This window comes from Lepidothrix coronata, unplaced genomic scaffold (assembly GCF_001604755.1).
Source record: "Lepidothrix coronata isolate B3197 unplaced genomic scaffold, Lepidothrix_coronata-1.0 Scaffold174, whole genome shotgun sequence".
Classification (NCBI taxonomy): domain Eukaryota; kingdom Metazoa; phylum Chordata; class Aves; order Passeriformes; family Pipridae; genus Lepidothrix; species Lepidothrix coronata.
Genome location: NW_016690354.1, coordinates 1,212,437 through 1,238,721, shown reverse-complemented (window position 1 = coordinate 1,238,721; position 26,285 = coordinate 1,212,437). Strand labels below are relative to the sequence as shown.

The 26,285-nt window shown below is 41.6% G+C and overlaps 2 protein-coding genes across 2 annotated transcripts in view; both read left to right on the top strand.

Moving 5' to 3' along the window:
• The first annotated feature begins 4,616 nt into the window (after positions 1-4,616).
• Positions 4,617-11,730, top strand: LOC108504720 (C->U-editing enzyme APOBEC-1-like). Its single transcript, XM_017830067.1, has 4 exons — positions 4,617-4,775; positions 8,306-8,712; positions 9,249-9,361; positions 10,291-11,730. Exons 1-4 carry the CDS (start codon positions 4,753-4,755, stop codon positions 10,303-10,305), a joined length of 558 nt encoding a protein of 185 aa, XP_017685556.1. The 5' UTR covers positions 4,617-4,752; the 3' UTR covers positions 10,306-11,730.
• Positions 11,731-19,713: 7,983 nt separating this feature from the next.
• Positions 19,714-26,285, top strand: part of LOC108504726 (C->U-editing enzyme APOBEC-1-like) — a 6,860-nt gene continuing 288 nt past the window's right edge. Inside the window, exons 1-3 of the mRNA XM_017830073.1 lie at positions 19,714-19,964; positions 21,801-22,189; positions 24,032-24,150. Of these exons, the coding sequence (XP_017685562.1) occupies positions 19,714-19,964; positions 21,801-22,189; positions 24,032-24,150 (759 nt within the window). The remainder of the gene's footprint in view (positions 19,965-21,800; positions 22,190-24,031; positions 24,151-26,285) is intronic.

The following is a 26,285-nucleotide window of genomic DNA, read 5'->3' as shown; positions in this document are numbered from 1 at the left end:
GCAGCAGGAGAAGGTGGTTCAAGCCCTGGGTGTTTGGAAACTGAAAGCCCTCAGCATCCAGTCTTTTGTTGCCAGTTCACTCTGAGAAACTGAACCCATGGCTTGACGAGAGGATGTGAAGCTGTCACAGCGCACCAAAAGCATCCCTCTTCCCAAGATACAGGTGTCAGAGACTGAAATGGTTAATGATTTATTCATTCTAGGAGACTTTTGCAGGCTTTTGACTTGCATGATACCTCTGATGAGCAGTCGGGCCCCTCCCTCCCTCTGCTAATCTTGAAAGGTGGGAACCAGGCGAGACACAAAAGACTCAGCACAGACCTAGAAGATGCCTCAGGTGGACTAAGCCCTAAAAAGGCAAGAAGATGCCTCAGGTAGACTAAGCACTAAAAAGGCAAGAAGTTGCCTCAGAGGGGCTAAGCCCTAAAAGGCAAGAAGATACCTCAGGTGGCCAATCGGGCCCATCTCTCCCTCCAGTGCTAAGCCCTAAAAAGCAAACAACTCCTCATGCCAGGGAGGTGCAAAAGCATGCTGAGGGTGTATAAACTGACTGGTGACTTTGAGAATTTGGGGGGGTTCTCCTTCTCCCCCACCGCCTACAAATCAAGACCATTGCTCTCAAGCATCACTGGAAACCATGACTCTCAAGCATCACTGGATCCAGTGGGTGTTGACTGTGTCCATTTCTTTTATACTCTCAGCTTCTCTTTTCCCTTACTCTCATCCTGGTTTGTCTCTCCCCTAAACAGTTTCTCCCCCCCCCAAAAAGGTTATCTCTGTGCTGCATTGTTTTATGACAACACCCAAACTGTTAGCATGCTTGTTGATACAAGATTGTTAAAATAAACTTTGTTTTCAGACACTGATTATTTAGTGTCGTTTCACTTTAATCCACCCCAAGGGAATTATTGATAAAAACCTGAGTTACCCCCCTTCCCCTTTTCCTGGGGCGGGTCGTAACAACAGGAAATCCAGATCAGCATGCCATGCTGCTGTTGCAGTACACATGAGATGATGAAGTCTGGAAGACTGAAAGAAAACTTGACCTAGGAAACGGTATGTTCTTGCATCTCAGGCTGTGTTAGTTTTATACCCCTGTGTCATTCACTAACGTTGGTTGCATGATGGAGAGTATTTGAGTGAGAATCACAGCTAAATTTACTAATCCTAAGAAATTATAGCTATTGCATGTTATGTGAGTGTGTCCCTGTCCACTAAGGACTTGCAGGGGTCACAGATACAAGCCATATTGTTTGTGGAGCTAGAGGTGAAGAATGGGAAATGGCTTCTGGAGAAGAGACATAGGCATTGCTTAGTTTCAGCCCATCACATAGTGCTTAGATCTTTGGAGGAAGATGTTGAGAGGCACATTCTAGGGAACAGAGCTGCTACAGTTTAGGAAAGTACTTATCCCATCTCTTGACTTTATCTCAGGTGATTTTTATTGCTGTCAGAGCAGAGTCATTGGAATGGACCATGGAAACAAACACATATTGCACATTATCCTGCAGGAAGCTTTCCCATCAAATCTCCACTGAGCCCATTACAGGCTGAGTGTCACCATCTTATCTTAAAAGTGTCATGTACCTCAATCTGAAAACTACAAAGAGGCTTCTTCCTTACTAATGTTTTTCATTCAGAGTTAGGTGAGTTTATCACAACCTTGATCTTCATGAATTTCCACCATGAACATCCATTTGTGTTCTGTTTTCATTATGGAAGTACATTCCTAGCAGACCTTTCCTGGGACTATCTGTCATACTTTTTAGCTTTCAGAAAGTTGCACTGTTGCCACTGATACTTCAAATGCATTTACAAACAGCCATGTAAAAATGAAAACACTGGTAATGCACACCTTGACATTCTCTTCCAAGCCACGCACAAGATTGCCCATCAGGTTAGGGTGGGGTACATTGGTTATCCAAGAGCCCACACTACTCACTTTGTTCCTTGTGGAGACAGGTGGTTTCTGAGGCAGCCAGCACTCAAGCCAAGTAGGTTAGACATGCTGGTGTCAATACCTGGCATTAGCTCCAGCATCAGTCCTGAAATCACTGAAGCTCCTTGTCCCTCAGAAGAGACAGGGCTCAGCAATTTTCTTCAGGTATTCCATAAAAAAAAGTTGGAATCTAAAATCTTTATACTGACAACTTATGCCATTTTGGGATATCCCAGGTAATGGAAAAAACCTCAAGGCCAATTCCTGGAGGGACAAATAGCCCTGTCACTGTACTAGGCCAAAGCTGGCTCTGTGCATTCAGGCAGTGTTGAGCCTGAGGTAACCTCCTCTCCTGGAACACAGAGTGCTGCTGGCATGCAGAATGTGGCACAGCTCACCATGAGGCAGAGCCAGTCTCTTCATAGCCTATGAGGAGCCACTTGGGTCCTGTTTCCTGCTGCTCTCCTGGGCTCCTATCCTAGTCTGAGGACCACACCTGCAGAGTCTCTGGAGCACTCCCTGTAGACACCTCTGGTCCTCCTTAGATCAGGCTTGGTATCCCGTGAAAGTATTTGTGATGTTTCCCAACCTGATCAGGCAGTGCTGTGCCTCAGCTGATGGACCCAGCCAGACTTTGAAGTGAGCCAGCTAAGCTCTCTGCACCCACAGTGCAGTTAATCTGCAAGCAGAATACGAGTTGCCAAGTGACTGGTAATTGTAGCTGCTCCTCGGTGTCATCCTAGGATTGTGAATCTTGCTAGTTTGGCCATGTTTTTGAAAGGGGGCTGGCAATGTTCTGAGCTGCACTGTGTTCTTCCAGCATAGCACTTACATGAACAGCTCCCAGCATGTTCATGTTGGGAGCTGCTATCTTTCCTAAATATTTCCACAAGAAATTCCTATAACAATATTTAAAAATACCTTAAAGAAAGGGAATGTGAGTTTATTTTACAAATCTCAAAATAAATGGATTTTGCCCTCTTGCAGTCTTATCAGTTTACTCACCAGCACCATAGGATCATAGAATATCCTGAGTTGGAGGAGACCCAAAAGGATCAATAAAGTCCAATTCCATTCCACACTGAGATGTGTGCATCTCAGTGGCCTTGCCAGGATTACTTATGGGCAAGAGAGATGGTGTAGGATATATAGTGGTTCTCAGCAAGAAATGCCTGACAACATATGGCTTAATGAACAGCTGTTTTAATAAGACTGAATATGAAGAGGAATATAGACAGCAAGTAAATCTAACGCCCCTTCAGATGTTGGGCACCCTGTGTTCTGGCAGTGCTGGACAAGACCATGGTTGGATTTCCCCACAGCACATTGTGTATATCCTGCCTGTGAAGGGAAGCTCCCCACTTTTGGTCACTTGAGCTATTATATATTTTCTTACAGGGACACATTTCTGTTCCTACAGGAAGTTCGAACTTCCTGCTGCACATATAGATATGGGTTGGTTAGCGACTGCCAAGTGGGTGGTACAGCCACTGGTGCCAGGCAGGAGCTGCCCCAGGCTCCCTTGTCACAATCCACCAGCTACATTTCTCCTGAGAGCAAGGGATCTGTGTGGCCTGAGGGCCATGCTGCATGTGCAGCACAGCGCAGCACAGACCTGTGTATAGAAATTACAGATGAAATTAGGAATGTACAGGTTTCTCAGTCTCTAAGCACAAGTGAGCAGATATGGTCTCTTTGAGATTACCAGCTCCTTGAATGCCATGTTTGCTGCATGGTTCCAAATACCTGGACCCCTCTCTTTCTCCACAGAGGAAAGTCTCCTGGGTTTGATAGGGAAAGTAAGTTTTGCTGACACTTCGTGAGTGAAGTCTCTCATCAGTGGTATTTGTGAGCACTTCATCCTTGATGAAGCTGTGACATGGACATCATGGAAAGGTCTGGCAATGTACGAGGCAGAACTACTGTGCTTTCAACAGAGGAAACCTTTCAACCTTCAGGAAAGGTCTGTGTGCCATGCAAAAAAGCTGTGTCCATGGGAGGAGTGTCCTACACGTTACATAAGCCCGTTCTTCTATTCATTTTTATACTACTACTTTTCTCTTACATAAGTCCATTCTTAAATCTAACCTTTACAATACTTGGTTCTATAGGCTATATATATTTATTCCAAAAACAATAACTGGTCAATTCTACATAGCTTAACTGATTGGAATCCCTGATACACAGATCAAGATGGGAAAGGGTGAGGGGGTTTCCAAGCAGCATATATGGTCCAGTAACTTAACATACAAGGTTCAGTAACTTCTTGGCAAGATATCCATGGGTGCATACTTCAAACATAACACTCCTTAACAATTCTGCACATTGTGCTTCACAATTTTTTACCTTTAATTGAATGAACTACTTCTTTTATATGATCAAATCTCAATTATTTTATCACAACTACTTCTTCTCTGTAATTAAATCCTAATTATTTATGATACTATTTGCAATGCACAGAAGAATAAATCTCATTTTTCTGCTGAGGAAGCATTATCATCCCTTTGAAACTTAGAAGCAGGCTTCAAAGAGATTGTTCAATTATTATGTTTTTTAACCCCAAACATGTATCAGCCCTTGCTTCCCAGCTTAGGAGTTAGGAGAGCGGAAAGAACACTGCTAAGGGCAGGCATGTACGGACATGTCATTACGAGGTGGAACTGCGGTTAAGCAAAGTTTTCCTGTTTCCTCTTACGTCACCCTGAGCCCGCAGAGCCTGGGGATTTGCTCCAGCGTCGGCCGTGCGCGGAGCCCCGTTTGCAGGAGCAGAAAGGAGGACAGCACCAGAAGGGTCCACCGGGAGAGGAGAAGCCATGTACAGGAAAAAGATGAGAGGGTAAAAGAAATTGATGACCAAAAAAAACCCACCCCAGCTTCAGCTCTATGCTGTTGTTGCTTCAACCCAAGGGCACCCCTCGCTTTGCTGCCCCAGGGGGGTGCTTTCTGTCAGTGCAAAGTCTCTGCCTTGCTTGGGGAAGAAGGGCGAGGGCGATACTGGTGCCAGTGTACCCGAGTAGGAGCCCCGTCCAAAGTGTAACTGCAGTGGCCGAGGAGCTGCACCGAAGTCTGAGCCTCTTGAGGAAGTTCCCACCGGCATAGAAGCTGTCACGGGAGCCATAAACCATCGAGAAACAAAAGGCACTGACAAAAGCAAAGGAAAGATGGGGGTGTGCTGGGGAAGGGCTAAGGCTGGCTCACCCCAATGCCAGGCAGCAAGGGAATCCAAAAATGCCTCTTTTCCCTGCTCGACAGTTTCAAGGTCTTGAAACAGCCGTTGTGACACAAAATGAAGTGTCAGACCAGGCATTTTCTGTTCAATAGAGGCGGGAAAAAAGCTTTTAATGCAAAGTTTAGTAAAGAAATGCCTCGGTTGTGCGAAGCATTAGCAAGGGAGGAAAAATGCAGATTAAAGAAGTTTTGACACATCTATGGTGGTGTATTTTTAGACATTATCATTATTACTATTATTATCTTGCAATGAGCAGAATTTTAAATAGTTTCTAATAAAAAGTGGTAGAGGAAGGAAGGAAAATTATTAAATGTCTATAATGATGCGGTTTATTACACAAAGTTTTAATGAGAGATATTAGGTTTTTTGGTAAAATTTTAAAATAGTCTCATAGCATTCCTGTTCAAGTTATGGACGATGGAACAATGCAATAGCAAATTTATAAATAACAGATTTTAAAATATATTTGTAATCAGTCAATTTAATTTTCAAGTTTTAATGCACATTTATATAGCAGCTGCATATTAATGAAAAAGAAAGCCTAGGAGACAGTTATGTTGGGTGTCATCCCTCTGCCATTTTCTCCTAACTTCTCTAAATGTTTTAGGGTACAATCCACCTTTTAAATTCTCAGTCACTCTTTACAGTTGATGTACTTCTCTCCAGCTCTTAAATTCTGAGAAGGTTCACGAGACTAATGAATCAAATTTAGAAAGAAAACTAAAAATGTTTTCTTTTTTATTTATTTTATTATGTACTAACTCTTAATTTTGTGTCATATCTGTATCAAGGAACCAGCTGTTAAGTGCTTGGGTTTTTTTTAAGTTAGACTCTAACTTAAGTTAGGCTGAGTGTATATATGTACCATACATAAAAATGCTGAACAGCAAGGACTGCTTGTGAAAACCATAAAAAGAAAAAAAAAAAATTGAAGCGATTGCACGGCTTTTGGCAATTTACCTGTAAACTCACAATTTATTTGAAGTATTCTCTCTTGTTTGAGGAGAAAAAAGAATAGATGAAAGGATTATGTGATTCTGTATATATTCTCTAGTGTGTGAGTGTTTTATGATTGTTTTTAAATTTGTTGTCTGTTAAAGCTGTTTGAATTTACATTAATATATTATTTAAAAAATAGCAACTTACGTCTTGCTATATATAGCAAATATTTATAAGTATGAAGACTTTTGCTTATATTGCATTAAGTTGATTACACCATAAATTTCTCTTGGCCGAACACATCTCTAGGGTGGGTGTATCTTGAAGATTAGTGTATTGCAAGATTGTTCTAAAGAAATGCCTTTATGTCCCTGAAAATATGCACGAGACATCCACTTATCCGAAGTGCAATATTTTATGGTCAAAACACAGGCAAGAAGGTGCTTTTAGACCAGTTTAAGTAAGACTTGGAAGATTTAACTTGTTTGTATGTTATAATCAGATGGCAACATCTACAGATACCTTTGAACAAATCAGATTTCTGTAATCTATTGTAATATCACTTTCCAAAACATTAAAGATACTTTCTGTAATAATTAGGTTAACTGACTGGGCTTGAGTATTTGGAATTCAGTGTATTTTCTTTGGTGAACTTCAACCAGTTACACATATTATATATTTATTGTGAACATATGATATAATTATTTTATGTATATGTGTTCCCTAAAAATCAAGATTTAAGGAAATTTAAGCTAATAAACATTAACTTCCAAATAACATAAAATAAATAGAAAAAATGCATCTCTTTTAACACCTCAAATGAGAAAGCATAAAAATTGAGTCTGTGCTTCACTTTTGTCTCTCTTTATTGTATTTTTTAATGACATACTAAAGGAATTATATGTAATAAAAAAGTTATTCCTGTACCAGAATTAAACATTTCGTGGCATTTATGTTTGTTACATTTACATAAAGTTGATAGAAAGTCTGATAAAGAAATGTGCACGCGTGATGTCTGTGGTTTATGTAAATGGAGTTTACTTGGAGAAATAAAGAGAGAGATACATTCTGTGGTTTATAAAATGGTTTGTGTACGTATGTATTTTAGCATGTAGGAGGCTGGGATGAGAGAGGAGACAGGATAAGAACACAGAGACTATTGACTGACTCAGATAAATGATGTGATTTTTAAGTAGGCGATGAGTCTTGAAGCTAGAGAATATGTGACAGTTACTTGATCTGCAAGATTTCATTTGTCCTTTGTTCAGATTGGGGTTTTTTTGGTGGTGGGATTTTTTTCTTTGTTTATTTGGTTTAGTTTTCTTTTTTTTTTTAATTTTATTAGTGGGTGCTAATCTATAGAACAATCTGTAGGCTTATTGCTTTTTTGTTAAGAATTTGTTCAGTTGTCTACTATATTTGCCACAGATTACTCTAATGTGGAAAAACATATGCACTGAAGTGCATTCTCATATAAATCTCTATACAAGGCAATTGCATGAAGCTACAAAGTGCCTCTGGAGAGTTTGTGTCTCATTTATGTATTACAGATAATTACTAAATATAAAGGATAAATTCATGACCAACACTGGAAGTCTTTGTATAGGTACTTAATTGGCAATATGTAAAGGTCTTTTCTGAACTGAAAAGGTCTGGATCTAAGAGATGGACTATCTGTCAAAAAATATCATTCTTGGGAGCTGCATCTTTTTGTATAGAGCACTTATTTTTTTTTTCTCTCATGTAGAATTGTGCTGACTGTCCTAATCTTTATGAAGATACAATCAACAAGAGAATCCAATAAAAAGAAATATTCAGCTTCATAGTTTATGGGTGGTTTGATTGTTTTTTTATTTTTTTTTTTAGTTTTGACAAAATTTGACAAAATTCAATCCCTAGATTGAAAAGGGCTAGATAGAAGCCCTGTAAAAATATCTGACACATTAAAAAAAAATGTAGAAAGCTTTCAGAAATACACTGATAAGGAAGAGGACGACCATAGGGAGGATTAGTGGTTCAGGGCTTAGCTCCCTCACACTGCCCGTCGTGCTTACCTCTCCATTTTTCTGCACTGCTCTCTCGTGTTTTGCCCTTCTCAGTTCTCCTCTCATTTCCTGCACCCTCCCCCTTTTTTTGTGTACTGGGGTACTAATGAAAACAAAGTTGTAACCAGTGATTTCTTGAAATTTCTGTTTCAGCATGTATATATCTAAGAAGGCATTAAAAACCCAGTTTGATCCTTTTAAGTTTCCACGGGAGACATATCTACTATGCAAACTGCGATGGGGTGAGAGCGACCGCTCTTGGATACACTGGGTCAAAAATTATCCTGGCGATTATTATCATGCTGAAGTCTACTTTCTGGAGAAGATCTTTAGAATGAAACCTTACAATAATGTCAAATGTTCCATCACCTGGTACCTGTCCTGGAGCCCCTGTGTGAACTGCTGCTGTGAAATAGTGTATTTCTTAGAGAGGCACGAGAATGTGAACATAGACATTCATGTAGCACGGCTTTATTTCAAAGACTCAGAAAGAACCCGCAGAGGTCTGAAGAAACTTGCGAGGTCGGCGCAAGTAAACATTAGTGTCATGAACATGGAAGGCAAGTTTTCCCGTGCTTTGTGGGATTGGGAAAGGGTGAACCAGTGAACTTTGTGTCTGTTATGGGCTTGCTTCTGTGTCCAGTGTCCTCCCTGGCTTCTCTGAGGGCACATTAATCATTTGGTGACTGAATGTTGCATCCAAAAACAAATGTTAAAATATTGCAGGAGAAGAGGGACAGGATTCTTAGGAACCAGACCTGTATGAAAATTCTCCCTTGTTTAGAGATACTATATTTATGTCACTCCTGAGGGATGAGAGATAAGGTCCTTCTCTCTTCTCCTAGGGGACTTAAATGCATTTGCTAGGATGAGGCTGGCTGAAGGGCTCCTCTGCATTTAAAAGAGGGGAAAAAATTGCCTAGGGAGAATGGCATTGGTTCCAAATATGGAGTGGACAGCATCCATCAGCTGACCTGTCCATGGCCAAGCTGTCTCTATGACACGGACACAAGAAAGAGGTTAAAAAGTCTTGTTCCATGAGCTTCTCTGGCATCTGAATAAACTCAGGTTAATCATCTTGCTTCTATTTCTCCAGACTATAAGGACTGTTCGAAAAACTTTATCCAAGGAGGTGCTGATGATTTCTGGACTGTGAACTTTGAGTCAGAGATAACAAAGAATTGTTTGAAACTCTGGGACATCTTAGAGGTTAGTAGATTTCTGAGCAATAGAGGGAACCACATGAATGCTGATTTGCAGTCTGGGGTAACTGAGCTGTAAAGAGAAGGAAAGAAGCCATTCATGTCTAGTAGGAGTTTAAAGAGTGCTGCAGCAGACTTTTTGGAAACAGTAATATGGTAAAATCATGGGAACTATCCTGTCCCATTGAGAGAAAAGTGTTGTGGGGTTTTTTCTATCATATTATGAAGCACAGGCTAAGAGGGCAGTTTTTCTCCTTCAGGCTCCAGAGTGGGAAATCCCTTGATTTTTACCTGGAACTCCAGTCTTATCCCAGAAACCCTCCACCAGATTCCTTTATAACCCAGATCTGAGCATGGGTTTCAGTTCACCAAATGATGCTACCCAACCCCTTTCTGTCAGTATCTGCAGCGGTCTGACAGCCTCCCAGTCACTGGGCCCCTCTATAATACTTCATTGAAGTCCTTTCCAGATTCGATTCAGCAAATTCCATGACTGGCTGGAAGGGTCCAGTGTCTGTGAGATGAGAAAAGCTGTTCAAAAGAGAATTTCTGTCCCCTGTGAAAATTCAACCTTTGTTTTTGTTTTGTGCCAGACCTCCTGAAAGGCAGGAGACAGAAGACAGTCTTCAATAACAGTGCTGAAAGTTTGTGCCCCTGGAGAGAAGAGATTGTGCTTGAATGAATAGGTCCACATTCTTGGCCTGAAAGGAATGTGGAAAAAAATATAGTGTACAAAAAAAATCTAGCAAAACTAATATAGGTGCTGTAGCACTTCGATTTCACTGTATTAGAGTTTTCTGACAAATGCTATTTTTAGTGAAACAGAGTGAAAGAAATCTATGGCTAAGGGGGTCATTGATTATGTCTGTTACAAATCACAGCAGGTCCAAAGTGCAGTTAGAGGATCTAAATGTTATACTTTTATTTTCATTTTAGGATCTTCATTTATAGAATCGAAGAATCACAGAATATCTCAAGTTAAAGTGACCAAAAAGGATCATCAAGTCCAACGCCCTGCTCCTTGCAGGATGACCTAAAACCAAACAATATGACTAATAAGCATCATTTAGGTGCTTCTTGAACTCTGACAGGCCTGATGTGGTGACCACTTCCCTGGGGATCCTGTTTCTGTGACTGACCACCTTCTCAATGAAGAACCTTTTTCTAATGTCCAAGCTGAACATCCACTAATGCAGCTTCATTCCATTTAGTCCAGTCCTGTCACTGATCACAAGAAAGTCAGTTTCAGGATTACTTCAGAATTGTCCTGTCCCAGCTGGAGAATCCAAGACTCACTCTTGTTAAATTTTGTACAGTTGGTGACTGCACAGCTCTCCAGTCTATCCAGATCTCTCTGCAGGGTCAGATCTCTCCAACCGCAAGGGAGTCCACAGTTCCTTCTAGTTTAATATAATTGACATAAGTACTTAGTTTTGATTCCTACATTTGATTCCTGCATACAGATAATTTATAAAAACATTGAAGATCACTGGCAGTAAAACTGAGCCCTGAGGAACCCCAGAGGTGACTGGTCAACAGCCCGATGTAACCCCATTTACTGTAGCTTTTTGGGCTATCAGCCAATTGCTCACCCAATGCCCTATGGACTTGTCTCTCTGTGTGCTGGACATTTTATCCTGAAGGATACTGTGAGAGTAGTATAAAATCTTTCCTAAAATCCAAACCCACTACATCTACTTGCTTCCCTTGGTCAACTAGATGAGTGACCTTATAATGAAATGAAATGAGGTTGGTTAAGCAGGACTTTCCCCTTGTGAACCTGTGCTGACTATGACTGATGACTGCAGTCTTGTGAGAGACTGAAAACCTGAAAGAGTTAATGTCTCAAACACCTGGCAGAAGAGAAAAGGAATGTTACCCTGCAAACTGAGACAAGGTGCAGTTAAAAAAGGGGGTCTTGAGGAGGCAGGATAGTGCTTTTCTGGGTCCAACTTCCTTAGGTAACTATGTCTAAAAACTAAATTTGAGACAGCATTGCACTTGTGTTTCAGATGGAGGAGGGTAATTGAAACCACGATACCCCCCAACCCCTTCTGAAAAGTTCAAGAATAACAAAATGTACATGTGTGAGGACTAGGCTATAAATAGTGCAACGGAGGGGCAGGGTGTGCACCCACCATCCAGGCACCCTCCATCTGGAGGAACCGGACCAGAGACGGCACTGGAACCCTGTGTGGTGATCCAGATCTTTTTTTCTCTACCTCTATTTTCCTATCTTTCCTTTTTCCGTTCTTCCTCTCCTTAAAAGTTGAACTCCCTGTGGTCGCAGGCTGTTCAAAGATCACTGCCATATTTTATTCAGAAAGGTTTCATCCACAGGCTGTTCAGAAATGTTTAAATTGTTGTTGCTACAGCTTGCCTAACCTATCATAAAGTTTAAATCACTACTGCCTATATAAATAAAACTTTCCAGTTGATCCAATTGAATCTAATTGATTTAGCCCAAGGGAATCTGGAACTTTGGCTACCTCAGAGTGAGGAGCCCAGAACCTCCCTTTTGGGACCCGGCAGTTGTTTCTCAGAATAACCTTCTCCATAATTTTACCAGGCAGTGAAGTGAGACTGGCAGACCTGTAATTACCAGGGTCTTCCTTCTTACCTTTCTTGAAAACTGGGGCAATATCGTCATCTTCCAGTTGACTGGGACCTCTCCAGACTTGGCCAGCTCCTTCAGTATCCTGGGACAAATCCCATCCAGCCCCATAGATTTATGCTTACTCATCTGGAGCAGCCACTCTTGAACAAGGTCAAGGTTGTCTCTGAGTTTATCATCCCCTCAGTCATGGTCTTTCAACAGAAGGCTCCTGAGGTCCCAAGGCCCATCACTGTTATTAAAGACAGAGGCAAAGAAGGTATTAAACACCTCTGCTTTGTTCCTATTTGTGATGTGATCTCTGTCACTGAGTAGCAGACCAACATTATCTCTGATCCTCTACTAAGACATTTCACACACAGCACATGGTCAGCTGCCTTACTGCTTCTGTGGAGAATGTTGTAATGTAAAATGTTCCTAACATTCCCCAGTTTCTAAAGGTCACCAAGAACCTGGACAGACAGCTTGTCACTGAAAGACTTGAATATATTTGACAATGCTAAACATCCCTAGTGAGAAACTTCTGGATGTAGAAATGGAGGCAGGTAGCAGCCAGAATGGGGAACAGTGTCCCAGGCCCCATACTCTGCTAACTTTTTTATTCCTCTGATGTGGTCTAGTTGTGCACAGGATGATGCGAGAAGGGTACTTAAAGAGGATTGCTAAATTAGCAGTTGATTAATCCACTTTAACTTATTTCAGCTGAGGCATTTTGATGAAAACAGGTTATTTCCTTCACTCTTGAAAAATGATTCTCTGGCAAGAGAAGGTCAGGATGCCAAAAGGAACATCTCTGGAGACTTGCTGTCCTCTCGGCTAGCCTTGTCTCCTACCTCATGGTGCAAGAGGAACAGAACAAACCTGAAACCACAGAAAATGCCCCATCAGGGCAGAAAGCGTAGTCCAGACACTGTGTCTAGCAGTGTCAGAAGGAGACATTTTTCAGAGAGAGCAGACAATCCTGGCCACTATCTGTGATTCATTATGATCCTGTCACACTACCTCAATACTCACAATGACTGTGTGTTTGGGAACTCTGCATTTTACCTTTAGTGTCCGTATATGGACTTTTTACCATGAATTTCTTGGATCTACTTTGACCCTGTCCTGCCATCTGCATCCACAGTTTACTGGGCAGAAGATTCCAGAAGTTCATAGTTTGCCATGTAAATAAGCACTTGCCTCTGTTTTAAACTGATCGACTTATCACAGTGTGTCGGTTCACTAGTCTGCATTAGAAAGACTGTGCTAACCTAGAGAATTTTCCACTGACTCAGTGGGAGCTATAACACATAACTGACAGCAGCACTTGATCTTAAAAGAGCAGCTTAAAAAAATCCACAGATGCTCCATTTGAAAGAAGGAAATCCTCTATCCACCGAAAGATGTGACTGTGAGATTATAATTACAGTATGGTCATTGCATTTCAGCATCTCCACTCAGCTAGCGAAAAGGAGTAAGAAGGTATTTTTATCTGCTAGTCCATCCTGGAACTGGACTGCTAGATGTGTTCACTGGAAATCCCTTGAAAAACAAGTCACATTAAGCTGCACGAAGAACTGTAGGAATGCAGCTGTATTCCTTTCAGTAGTCAAGCTGTCAGTAGTCAACTAACAACTGCTCTGTCCAGTTGTTAGTTCCTCTGACATGTGCAGAAGTACAAGCCCTGCTGTTGGTAGTATGCTTGGGAATAGAACCTCTCTCCATGCCCTGTTTTTGATCCTAGATTATTTTTGCAAGACCAGGATAAATATTCATTGATTTATACCCATTTTAGTCATTGAACACTAAAGGTATATTTGGGCCTGATTCTTCTTTCATTTTTACTGCTAATCTTTTAACATAATCAATAGAATTAACCAGAATTTTGGATCAGTCTAACCTTGCAGCGGCCAGGTGGAGGGGAGCAAAAACACCGACACGATGTAGGTAAAGCAGAACTCCTTTTATTGAAGCTTGCATAACTCCGTTTATTGAAGCTTCTATGGTTACATTTATGCTTGTCTCACTTCCGTACATGCGTTCACGCATAAGCTTATTGGCTACATCACCTTGTCCACGCGCAAGACATGTGAACAAGGGGTTCTCCTCATTGGTTACCTATATTGGTGTCATTAATGCTCTGCGGCTACAAGTTCCTGTTTTCACTACCCAACCCTGTATCCTGTTTTTCTCCTTTTGTCCTTTGTGGTCAGACATGACCTTCACAGCTTATACACGACTGTATACACTTTCAATTGTTCTCAATCCCCGGCCTCCTACATCACCTAAAGAGAATTTAGCTTATGAAAACTTAGAGATGATAACCTGTAACTCACAAAATGGCAACACTCCTCAGTTAATAATGTTCACTTTGGTAGATGTGTTCTCTTGTTTTGATATGGGTCTTAATATCTTATATGTTCAAGAGCTGATGCTTTCAAGGTGGTTATAAAGAGTCAGAGTAAACCAAACCACTCACACAGGTTGTCATGGGGGAAGAGACACGTAGACAATGTGAAACTGCTAAGCTCAATTTATGAAGTGGACCAAGTGTCCCCCATAATCTCTAATGCTGAAGGTGTTTGTAACTAGTTATCACAGGCTGCCAGTCAAACAATATCACAGTGTACACCTTCCCAGCAGCTTTGGGGATGGTTCTGTAGCTTGTTGGTCCATTGCCTGTGCCACAGCTCTTTATGTTTAGTTCTTGTTTATACTGTCCTGTTCGCCCTGACCTACCACACTCAGCCCCTGTTTTCACAGCTCTTGGCCAAAGCAAGGTTGTGACATTCCTATGTCATAAGCAAGGAAGAACTCTGAATTATTTTCACAGTAAAAAACAAAGACAGTTATTATGGTCTGTACCTCTCAGGGCCCTGAGGATTTAAAAAAAAAAAAAATTGGTTATCTTGACCACTCTAACTTGGGAATTCCGCTGACACACTGCCCACAGATGGCCCAGGAATGACATTTAAGCTCAGGTCTGCACTATTAGTCCCTGCTTGTGCTGCGATGTAGATGTGCTTGTCTCCATCTCTCACATTCATGCATATGTCCATGCCCATGGCAAGCCATGGATCCTGTTGATCTGTTTCCTGACCCATGAACTGATTTTCTGGCTTAATCTCAGACCTGTCTCATCTCTATGGACCAGCCTGGTGATCAGTGTCTCTGTGTGACCTTGGTTGCCATCACAGGACCTGATCCTGACCTAAGGATTGACTCCACAGCTTGACATAGGACCTGCCTCGTCAGCATGAAAATCTGGGCTCTTGGTTGATCCTGACTGCTAGCCCCATGAACATATCATTAGACAACATGGGAGATCCCTGCAGTCAGTTGTCCCAGTTGTGTTACCTCCCATCATCTCGTCCACCCCCAGCCTACTCACCTGGGGACGCAGTCAGAAACAAATACTAAATGTTGGAGCTAAAACATCGATGTGTTATCAACACTGTTTTGGTCACTGGGCTAAACCCCAACACTATATGGGCTGTTATAAAGAAAATTGACTCCATCCTTGATGGTGCCCCTTGGTTGTAATACCTGATTCTGGTGGATGTTTTCTACTTTTGATGGAGGTTTTACCTCCCATGGGAGCTACAGCTTCCAGGTGAATTTTGGAGAGAGTTTAACCATATAAGGTTGTCATTAAGCAATCCCTGAATTCTTGGAAAAGAAAAGCTCAGCACTGAATGTTTCTGGAGCTGCTCTGAACACTCCCTGGTATGATAGAGAAGGAATGGATGAATCATTGCTTTCTGTCAAGTGAAGTCCATCTGGTTATGCTGTCCCCCTCACTGTTTTAAACTCTGCCAGTTGTGTGATGACAGTATGACAGATGCAGGCTCTCAAGGGTACTAGAGACACTCATGCCCACCAGGTTTGGAGTAGTTATTGTTCTGCTTAGTGTTTTGACAAAGCATGTGCACTGAAACAAAGACATAGAAATGAGGCAAAATCAGAAAGATAAATATACAGAACGTCTGTGATGCAAAGTAGTGTAAGACTGCAGAAGGACTGCTTAGAGTAGGAAAACATATTCCAAAATACCTTCACTTGCAGCTTTTCTTTTTCACACTGATTCCTCATGAGGTATCTTTGATCCACTTCTCTGATTTCTGCAGCCTCACCAGTTAATGTGAAAGAATTATATTACAAGGATATTGGGATGTTTTGTTTAGCTAAGAAAAATTAATCCTGAAGTAAACACGCAGGTAAGCGCTTCCCACTAGCTGCCTGTTTTCCACTTTGCCTGGGTCAGGGCTCTGCCTGCACACCCTTGTGTCTGGCTGTCATTCCACTTCGTTGAACAGAGTCAGACTCATAAAGCTCACCCAGCAGCAGCACAGTGTCGCCAGTTATCTTAATCTCTTAAGTTTCGGTTTCCGCATTCAGAAGCCGAATAAGAGTCTCAATGAAGTCTGATGACGCTGTGTAACCTGCAGAGGAATGGAAAGCAAAGGTGCTGTGAGAGATAAAAGAGTTCCAAAGTCCTATGCTGCTAAGGAGGTGTATTTGTGTATCTACAAGCCTTTTTTAATATGCTTTATTGCATTTTTTTGCATACATAAATATGTGTAAATATCTTTGTGAGTGTGTATTCATACATATAGATTCATACATAGAGACACATTTTAGACTTTTTTATATGTGAAGTTCACAGAGTAAATCTTAAAACACTTTGTGTGTGGTCTTTCTTTCGATAAAAAATATAGATATCTACTGAGAAAACTCCATTAAAATCAAACAAGCATGCAGTGGATTTTCTTTTTACTGTCAAATGTGCCAGCAGCAGAACACTTGAACTAACACAGGATTTACCATTTCAAATTAAGACCAGGAGGCAGCCTGTAAACTGAGATTGAGACCTAAGCCTCTGTAGCATAAGCCCCAGGCTTTTAGTCACATTTAAATTCTGTCTTCCTCTTTGCTTCCAAACTTCCACTGATTCTCACCTCTTTGCAACAGATCATTCAGCTAGAGAATAGGAAGCTGAGTATCTGTAAAATTCTCAGAGATTTGCAAATTGGGATCTGGGCTGATTCAAACCTTGTCCCTTTTTGTCGTCTTTGATGTCTGACCTCACTTTCCTTCCTCTGTGCTCCTCTTTCTTCTAACCTGTCTGTCTTCCCTAATTTCTTCCATATGTTTCAATTTCTAGGACCTTACCTCAGCCCGAATTTGTTACTAGACATGCTTCTTGGATTTCAGGTGTCACATAAACCAAAAGACATTTGAGAAAAAATACAAACTATGTGAGACACAGGTGACTCAGCGAGATAAATTAGGGGAGTAGTGCATCAGTAGACACCACCTCTGTAATACATCATAGCTGCAGAACTGTTATGCTGCTGTTTCCTGGGAGACATCTGAAGGGAGTTAGTTCCCTGTTTCTCTGTCCCCCTCTCTATCATTCAGTGCATATCTCGGAGGCCCTCTGCAAAGTGTTCTGAAGAAATTGTGAAGCTTCTAGATTATTATCCACGGTGAATCCAGTCAAATGTATATGACATGACTCTACTACCAAAGGGAATATTCTCATGAAGGTCTAAGGAACCTGATGGCTAAAGGAGTCATGAGTGAGTGTATGTCCACCATTCTGTGTGGCCTTTGCTATGTATGTTCCTCCAAAATGCATTTAGGTTCATGAGGCATGCATATGAGGGTGCTGGTTCCTTAAAAAAACCCCAAACATTTGCTGGAGCGGATGAGATATATTCAGATGTTACCAGTAGCTCTGCATCACAAATCATCTTCACATTTATCTCTAACATTACCTTCTGTAAGCAACTTCTGTAAGGGGACGTAATTGACTATGAGAGAAGTAGAATAAAAAATTTTTCACAGCTGTTTGAGTAATATGAGGCTCCACCTATACATATGACCATTGCTACAGGCACATAGCAATTTAAAGGTATACTGGATTACTGCTGTTTGCTCATAAAGACCAAGAAACAGGTTTTTCCCACCCAGATATATGATCTGAGGCCATCATCCTCCTCTGACTCACTGAAGTCTTTTCCCTGTAAACAGAATGTGCAAGTTCTTCTAGATGTACAAAAATTCTCTTGTGTGGTAACCTTGTCTTTCTGATTTTATTAAGGTGAAACCACCAACGGAATTACAAAGGGATTTCTCTCCTCATATTAGACTGGCAGGAATGACAGAACATTTCCTTTTTAAATTTTTTTTCCTTTTGTTTTTCCACCATTTCATAGAGCACACTCAGCTTCCTGGAGATACCTGAAAATGTTGTGTTGCTAATTTCCTGCTTCTGTTTGGACTCATTTTTCTCTCCCTGCTTTCTGTGGCATGTTCTGGTTTTATATCAGGAACTACTGCTGCTAATCAAGCCATTTCTTGCAGATCAGAGCAATCATCTTGAAGCCTTATTTACATCTGCATATTTGTAAGTACCTACTGCAGGGAGAAGGCAATGAAGAGAGTACTACAGTAGCAATGCATTCCTGGTCTTACTGAGAAACATGTCCATGAACTCAGAACTACATTAGTGAATCACTTTTTTGTTTCAAGAACCTCTGAGTGTCTGAGTCGATCCCATTCACTCTCCCTAAGGTATGAAATAATACAACCACTAGGGAACAATTCTATGCTGTGAAGTGAGGGGTGACCTTGCAGCAGAAGAGGCCCTGTAGGTAGACTCTGTGTTGCCACTGAAGTGCCTGATAACCTGCCATGACTAGTCTTCTTCTTCAGGAGAGTCCTGACAATGCCTGAATCCCTACTCCCTCTGAACTCCACCATTCATCTATGCTTATGTTTCGTCTACCCTGGCAGGAAACTGAACAATTTTTGACAATAGAATACTGAGAGCTGGCTGCAGAGAATACAAATAAATCACTCCCCTGGCTTTACAATCCCAAGTCAGACTTGGCATTGAAGAAGGCAATGGCTTTATCCTCAGGGAGTGCACATTACTGGATGATGACTCACCAGGAATCCATTTCTACAGCTTGCATCAGGGCCACAAAATAATTGTGTCACAAAACCAGAGAAAACTGTGACAGAGACTGATTCTACCTAAGCCATATGAAGAATTCTTTTGTAATCCCTTTCCTCTGCAAGCCAGTTTTGGGCCAGTCAGAGGAAATTTCACTAGAAACTAGCATTGTTTCACTCATTTTTCAGATGAGTACATATGAGTACAGAGCTCTTCTCAGCTGTGACATTTCAAAAATGTCTTGGTGTTCCCTCACAAAAAGCTGTCAACTGCTGAAGCTCTCTTGGATGATAGGCAGCTTGCTTCAAGTTCACCTGAGAGTGTCTGCACAGTCACTGACCACAGCTCAGTGGTCACACACATTGAGGGTTTTCTTTGTTTACGTGAGGACCTAGGTTTGAGGGTGTGTGAGTGGTCCTTGGAACTCCACATGAGTAGTCCCATAAAGTGAAATGGCAGGAGCCACCATCACCTGCTGGAGTTCTACAGACTCACGGGGTTTTGCCCGTGATGTCATCTGTCTCCCTCTCTCCATTGGGTTCTGCTCAACTTTCTGATATATCTGGGTGTCAGAAAAGTTATCTGCCATTCCATAGCTATGTGTCTTGATGCCATTTGTGTAAATGCTTTTCTCTCGGTGCATTGGGGTGACTAGAGAAGATTTGCTTTTCTGTTCTGGAGCTAAAGGTAATAAAGAGATGTAATTTTTGTCTGCACTGCAAAATAAAAAAAAAAGTCTCACCTGTTAATTCCAGCTTCTGGAAGGTAACCTTGTATTCAGGGCCAGATCCATTTCTGAATGGCAGCACCCTCATTTACAGTCTTTTGCTGCCAGGAATTTGCTTTCAGCTTCAGCCAGTGGGGTAGTGCAAATAAGCATAAGAAAAAGTCACCACAAGGAAACATTCAGCTGAGTAACATTAGAGACGCCCGAAGTTCAGCATTAGGGAATAGAAACCGAAACAAATGTAAGGCTAATAAAGGCACATCCATTGGCCAAGAGGTGACACACAAAACCAGAGACATCCATGGCTGCGGTCAGTGGCAGAGGTAAGTAAATTTATGTGAAATGTAGGCCTATTTCTCCATATTCAAGTGTAGATATTTACTGTAGTTGTATCTAAGAAACTGGAGAGTAGGGAAAAATGTGTTGTGTTGGCACATGAGGATACACAGGAGACACTTGTGGATATGCGTATTATCTCTTTGAATGCATTATCATATATTGAGTCTTAGGTCCAGCTTCAAAATATTAATATAATTTTGTTAACCTTAATGTGGAAAAAAGAATTCAAAATCCAAAAGAACTTTTAATGTGAAAGAGACCTGAAAAGCAATTAAGAATGGAGCAAATTAGTTAGCTTATCTACTCACTTATTTTATTTTCATTGTGATAAACAACTAGAATATTCTTCTTAAAGAATCAGGGCAACATGGCTGTGCAAAGAGTTGATCATGTCTCTATTGATGTGGAAGACTATTTTATTTCTGCTGAAATGCAATTTGACTCCGTATATTTCATAATTTCTCATCTTAAAGACCTAAGCTGTGGAAAAAGTGCCTTTAGTATCTTAATTCTAAGTAAATTATTTTTATTATATTATATATTATATGTAAAATAAAAATTAATTATTTTAAATTTTAATTCTATATAAAATTTATGTATAAATTTGTAAAGGGAAATAAATTTCAATTAATCTATTAAATAAAATTACGGTTCCTCGATCCTTAATTTCACTATAGATGGATTTTTACAAAATAAATAGGTAGCCTTGATCACCTGCAAGTGATCAAGTGTTTTTCTCTACACTCTCAGCTGGGAAGGGATCAATGAGTCATGGGGTCAAACTTGCCTGCTACCATGAGAGGCAAAATGTGTATAATCAGGCAGCTCTGTGGTGCTCCCCCTTGGGTATTTGTTAGTCAGAAATCATCCTCCTTTCTTCATTATATTTTTTCCTTGACACTGATACTTTTCTAGCTTTTGAAATGGTTTCATAATAAGTGAGGAAGGGATTGTTGGTTGCGAAAATGTTTTTGTCTAGACTGACATTATGAGTTACAATAGGAAAATAGCTCAAGTTTTGCCTGCCTAGTAGAAGTGGTTTGGAAGATTTAAAGGGATAAGAGATTTGATTCCGCTCTTTGATTAGTCAGAGAAAAACAGATGCAGTACTGCTGAAATCAGTGAAGTTAAACTCGAGTGTTTACACAATCAACCCTAATGTGTTAAACTGAGCAAGGGTTCAGGTAGAGTATAAACAGCCATCAAGTTCAACTCCCAGGTAGGAATCCACCCCTCCTGCATTCCAGAGTGCTTATTCTGCTGTGCAGACATTACTTATTAAGTCCTTTTAGAGAAAAGAGATTTGGCAGGGAGTGTATAGACTGAAAGGGGTCCGGAGAGAAAGTGTAGAGGAAATTTTGTTTTCTGATCTGCTATCCTCAATGACTTACAAATCTTTTCCATATAGATCCTGCACCCAGAAAGGAAAACCAAGGGTAAGAGATGTCATCTATCACTGTGTGCTGTTTGAGCTCCATGGTGATTTCCAGAGACAGCCTTGTGCCTTGTTTTCCTCTTAACATCCCTTTCCCCAATCTTCCTTTTCCGTTTTCTTACTGCTTTGACTGGTGCTGATCCCTGAGTGGTGATGGGGCTGCTTATGCACCCAACAGTTCTCAACAAAGTGCTGTGGGTGTTCTGGAGTCTTCATCAAATTCCAGATTTAGATCATTAGATTGCGACATTCTTCAGGCTGCTCATTTGTGATGGGAAAGGCTGAAAGTGGGAGGCTTGACTGATGCTGAGAGCAGGCAATGCACAACAGGACCAAACACCGTTGAAGAGCCAGGATCACAGTACTGCTGGTACTTCTGTTGCAGGTGGAAGATACAGCCAAAAGACTTCAAAAGAAATTATTTGCCTGGCCGACATCCACAGGTGGTGTACCTGCTGTATGAAATCAGGTGGAGAAATGGTTCCATCTGGAGGAACTGGTTCTCAAACAATCGTAACCAACATGCTGAAGTCAACTTCTTGGAAAATTGCTTCAGTGATGTGCCACCAGCTCCTTGTTCCATCACCTGGTTCCTTTCAACTAGTCCCTGTGGAAAATGCTCCAGGAGAATTCTGGAGTTCCTGAGGACACATCGTAATGTGACCTTGGAAATATACGCAGCCAAGCTGTTCAGGCACCAGGATATGCGCAACCGGCAAGGTCTCTGCAACCTGGTGATGAACGGAGTCACTATACGTATCATGAATCTTGCAGGTAACCCAACTACTCTTTGGTGGCTTTGTCTAGCTGTGGATTGAAAGTTTTGGGACTATGTGCACTCTCAGTTTGTAATAGAGGTGATGACTGGCATTGTGGAGGACTAGTGAGTGCAAAAATGTCACTCTGTTCTGCCTTATTTTTTCCCCAGTCCTATACAGCAGCAGGACTGACCTGGTCATTTCCTCTTGCCAAATCTGAACATGGAGAGTTAGGGCTTTCTCTAGCCATCCACGCCTCCCTTATATGCAGTGAAAAATCCTGGGTTTAAGACAAGAACCTGTCCCTCCTAGCATATATATGCAGATCAGCTTGCCAGCTGCAGCCAGTAATTGCTTTCCCTTGATAGAGACTTTTAGATGATGCAGCACAGAGAATATGTCTTGCACGTGTGCCTTTTTGTGTGTATATCTTGCTTGCCTGTTGATGTTCGGCTGTACAAATAGTCCGGACAAGCAACTCACAGAAAGGAATGTACATTTGAAGAGATGAACCTCACACGCCTGTCTGGACACTTACTACTGGAGTGTGCAGCTATTAAATCCACCAGGTCTAATGCATTCTTAAAGGACACTGCTTATCTTGTGGAACCTATCTCTGCGATTATACCACCAGAGCACTGACAGAAGCTCTGGCCACCCTGTTAACACTAAGATCATTCTGAAGCTGATAAATGTTGGAGTGTTCACTCCAGGTTTTCTCTAATCATTGAGATAAGTGTGCTGGTTTAAAGGTAAACCAGCAGGGGAAATGAACTCAACTCAAAAGAGAGATTATAAGTCAAAATAACAATTTAATAAATAATACAGTAAGTACAATTATACAGACAAACAATTGGTTTTAACCCACAAAACCCAAATATATAACCCAGCACCCTGGGGCATGAACCGAGTGGTGTTCTTTGGGCCTCCTGAGTCCAAAGGAAAAGGAGAGGGGAAAAATCTGTTGGTGAGAGTGCTGTTGCAGTCTGATCAAGAGTGGTGATTGCAGTCCGGTTGAGAGTGATGGTTGCAGTCTGGTTGAAAAGTGGTGGCTGCAGTCCAGTTGAGAGTGGTGGTCTGCAGTCTGGTTGAGAGCAGTGGTCTGCAGTCTTCCTCTGGATCCCACGAGTGGTTAAAAGGTCCCAAGACTCCAAGATTTATATCCTCCAGTTCAGGCAGGAATGCTCAGTACCTCCCTCAGGGCCGGGGTTCCTTAATGGGTGTGAGGACTCCTATCTCGCAGGCCTCTTAGCACCTAGTTTATAGCCTGAGGAGTCAGGCTCTATGTGCAGATAGTGTAAATGGTTCATTGATAAGAGTTTCTGGGAAATGGCATGGAAGGCTATAGAATACACAGTTTTGGGTTACACCCATACAGTGATGAACTGGTCTCAGCTGTCCTAACTAGGACAATAAGTCAGACAAATTCATGATTGAAGCCACAGTGTCTTACCAAAGCTATGTGATCAAGCACAAGGCTGCCAAAAGATATGCCTGACAAGCTCTGACTTGCATGTGCCACTTCCCTTTTCAGTCCTTCCCCTTGCTGATTCCTTCTCTCTTGGCAAATGTGCTCTGGCTTTATGCCTTGATGTGCTATTCTTGATAGGGGCTGTCCTAGCCACCACAGTGATTTCGCTCTCTGGCTATTCTTTTTTAGACATATTTCTGGTTTTGGAGTTTTGGTTCCCCTTTCCACTAACTTACTTGTGTATTTAATTGTGTAATCCCTTGCATGAATACCTTTCTCCTGCCCTTTACTGTAGTCTTACTGAAAAACAAGTGACAAACTGACATGTTAATGAAGAAAGAGCTGGGCATCTTTTCATCAAGAGTGACTGGATATCTTTCTTCCTAGATTACAGTTACTGCTGGAAAAGATTTGTTGCATACCAACACGGAGAAGATGATTATTGGCCTCAGAACTTCGCTGCATACATCTTTCTGAATTGGAGAGAGCTCGGTCATATCTTTTTGGTTAGTAGACACCTGAAGAACACACTGAGAGCAAAAATTAATGCAAAGTCCCAAGGAAAGGAGGTTTGGCAATGGTGTTAGCAGAAACGATAGTATTAAAAATAAGCAGGGGCTTGATGCTGCATAAGTAGAGGGCCCAGCAACAAGAGACTGCCGAGGACTATGCCACTACACTGTGCCTATGTGACTGGGAGTAGAGAAGAGATTTAGCAGTACTCTCAGGTTTTTTACTAAGGAAAGGGTACATTATTTCAACCCTTTACATGGACCAGCTGCCAATTAATTAGCTTGCAGCTTGCTGGAGCTATTTGACCCCAAAAGCTTCTTCAGCTGTGTAATCATGTTTCAAGCACTCTCTTTTTGCTTCTGGGAATAGGGCCACTGATTTTAGCTAAGTTCTGAGCAAGTTTAAAAGCCTGGATTAGTGGATTTGCTTTCAGGATCAGAGTTTATATATAAGAGTATCATGTGACTGAGATCCACATTCCCTGTTTTTTGTAATCCATACAACTGCAGAAGTTATTTGTACAGCCTGATATCCTACTATATAAGAAAGAGAAGGTGGTCTATTGAACAGGTCTGTTGAACTCCAGTCCTAGTCTTCTAGGACTCACCCACTTCCTGGCTCACCCACTCTTTGTGGAGCAAGCCAGTTCTCGCTTGAACTGGTCCCTCTATGCAGAATGGATGGCAGGAGATGGAGGAAGGGATGCACACAACTGCATTATACAGGCAGGAACTTACAGTCACACACACAAAACTAACCTGTATGTAGGATGCTATAAGCACCTGAGGACGCTATAAACTTCCTGACTGAAGAAAAAGTACACTTTAGACTTCATTTCAATTCCATCCACCCCAAACTTTACATAGGACTTTTAATACCTCAAGACCTGACCTTTATAATTCTTGTCTGAATAAGACATTCAGGTGACAGGATACACACTCGGTAGCAATATCCAGTCAATCATCTGATCTAACAAAGTGGTTAATGCAATGTAATGGTTTAGGAGACCTTTTTCCCTTGGCTTTCAGTCTTTCTGAGTCTCCTAATGCCTGAAATGATTAAATAATTTAGCATCTTACGCACAATCAAATGCATAGTGTGATGCTTACCAGGGAGCTGAACAAAGCTCTCTGCTAAATGCTTGTGAGTACTGACAAACTACAGCTGACTCAGCACAGTTCCCTGTGCAGCAGTACAAGGTGAACATGCCCTTCAAGTCCAGGTTTTAAAGAGCCAGCTAACAAATTACCTGTTCCTCCCATGCAAGCCTTGTTGATTACTGGCCAGTCCTGGTGACTAGGGAGTTTGCACTGGGACACATGCTGAAAGTCAGGCACTCTCTCAACTGCTTTGCTGTCTCGGGAAAATACAAGCCACCCCTAAAATGAAGGTGAATACGGCCCATTATCAGTAGTTCTGCTAACTACCAGCCCTCCACAGACGGAATGGGAAGGTCTATGTGTTCAGCCCTTTTGAAAATCCAGCCCTGTTTTACTAATTACGCCGAGGTGTAATGAGGTGAGCGAGTTCCAGGCACGTGCTCCAGAGAAGCACAGACTGTTGTGTGAAGTCCTGGCCTCCCTGGCAGAAGAAAGACACTGAGGAACCAGAGAGGGTTTGATGGAATACCCCTTCAAAGGGCAGGGGGCTGGAGCACTTGCCCTACGAAGAGTGACTGAGGGAACTGGCTTTGCCAGAGGTAAAGAAAAGAAGGCTAAGTGGGATCTAACTGCAGTTTTCCACTACATAAAGGCAGTAAAAACGTAGCTAAACTCTCCTCAAAGATGCACAGAGGAAATATGAGGTAACATGCACAAGCTGCAAAAAGGGAAATTCCAACTGGATAGAAGGAAAAAGTCTCCCCTGAGAAAGGTGCTGTACTGGAACCCAGAGACGCTGGCAGACCTCCTTCCCTGGAGACACTGAGAGCTTTCCTTTGAGCTGCCAGATCCAGCTTTGGAGTTAGCCATGATGGAAATATGCTGTTGGACTAGAGACCTCAGGAGGGCCTTTCTAACCCCTGAAAAATCTGTCTTTTCACAGGAGCTAGTTCCTTTTCCCCTGGATTCAACTATGCAATCTTCCACCTTTTAAATGCTTCTATTTTTAAATGGTCTGTCTTTCTAGG

Excerpts from the sequence above, each read along its gene's own strand:
- LOC108504720 (XM_017830067.1), top strand. The coding sequence starts at position 4,753 with ATGTACAGGAAAAAGATGAGAGG. Across the intron at positions 4,776-8,305 it reads TACAGGAAAAAGATGAGAGG|CATGTATATATCTAAGAAGG; the intron begins GTAAAAGAAATT and ends TTTCTGTTTCAG. Across the intron at positions 8,713-9,248 it reads TAGTGTCATGAACATGGAAG|ACTATAAGGACTGTTCGAAA; the intron begins GCAAGTTTTCCC and ends CTATTTCTCCAG.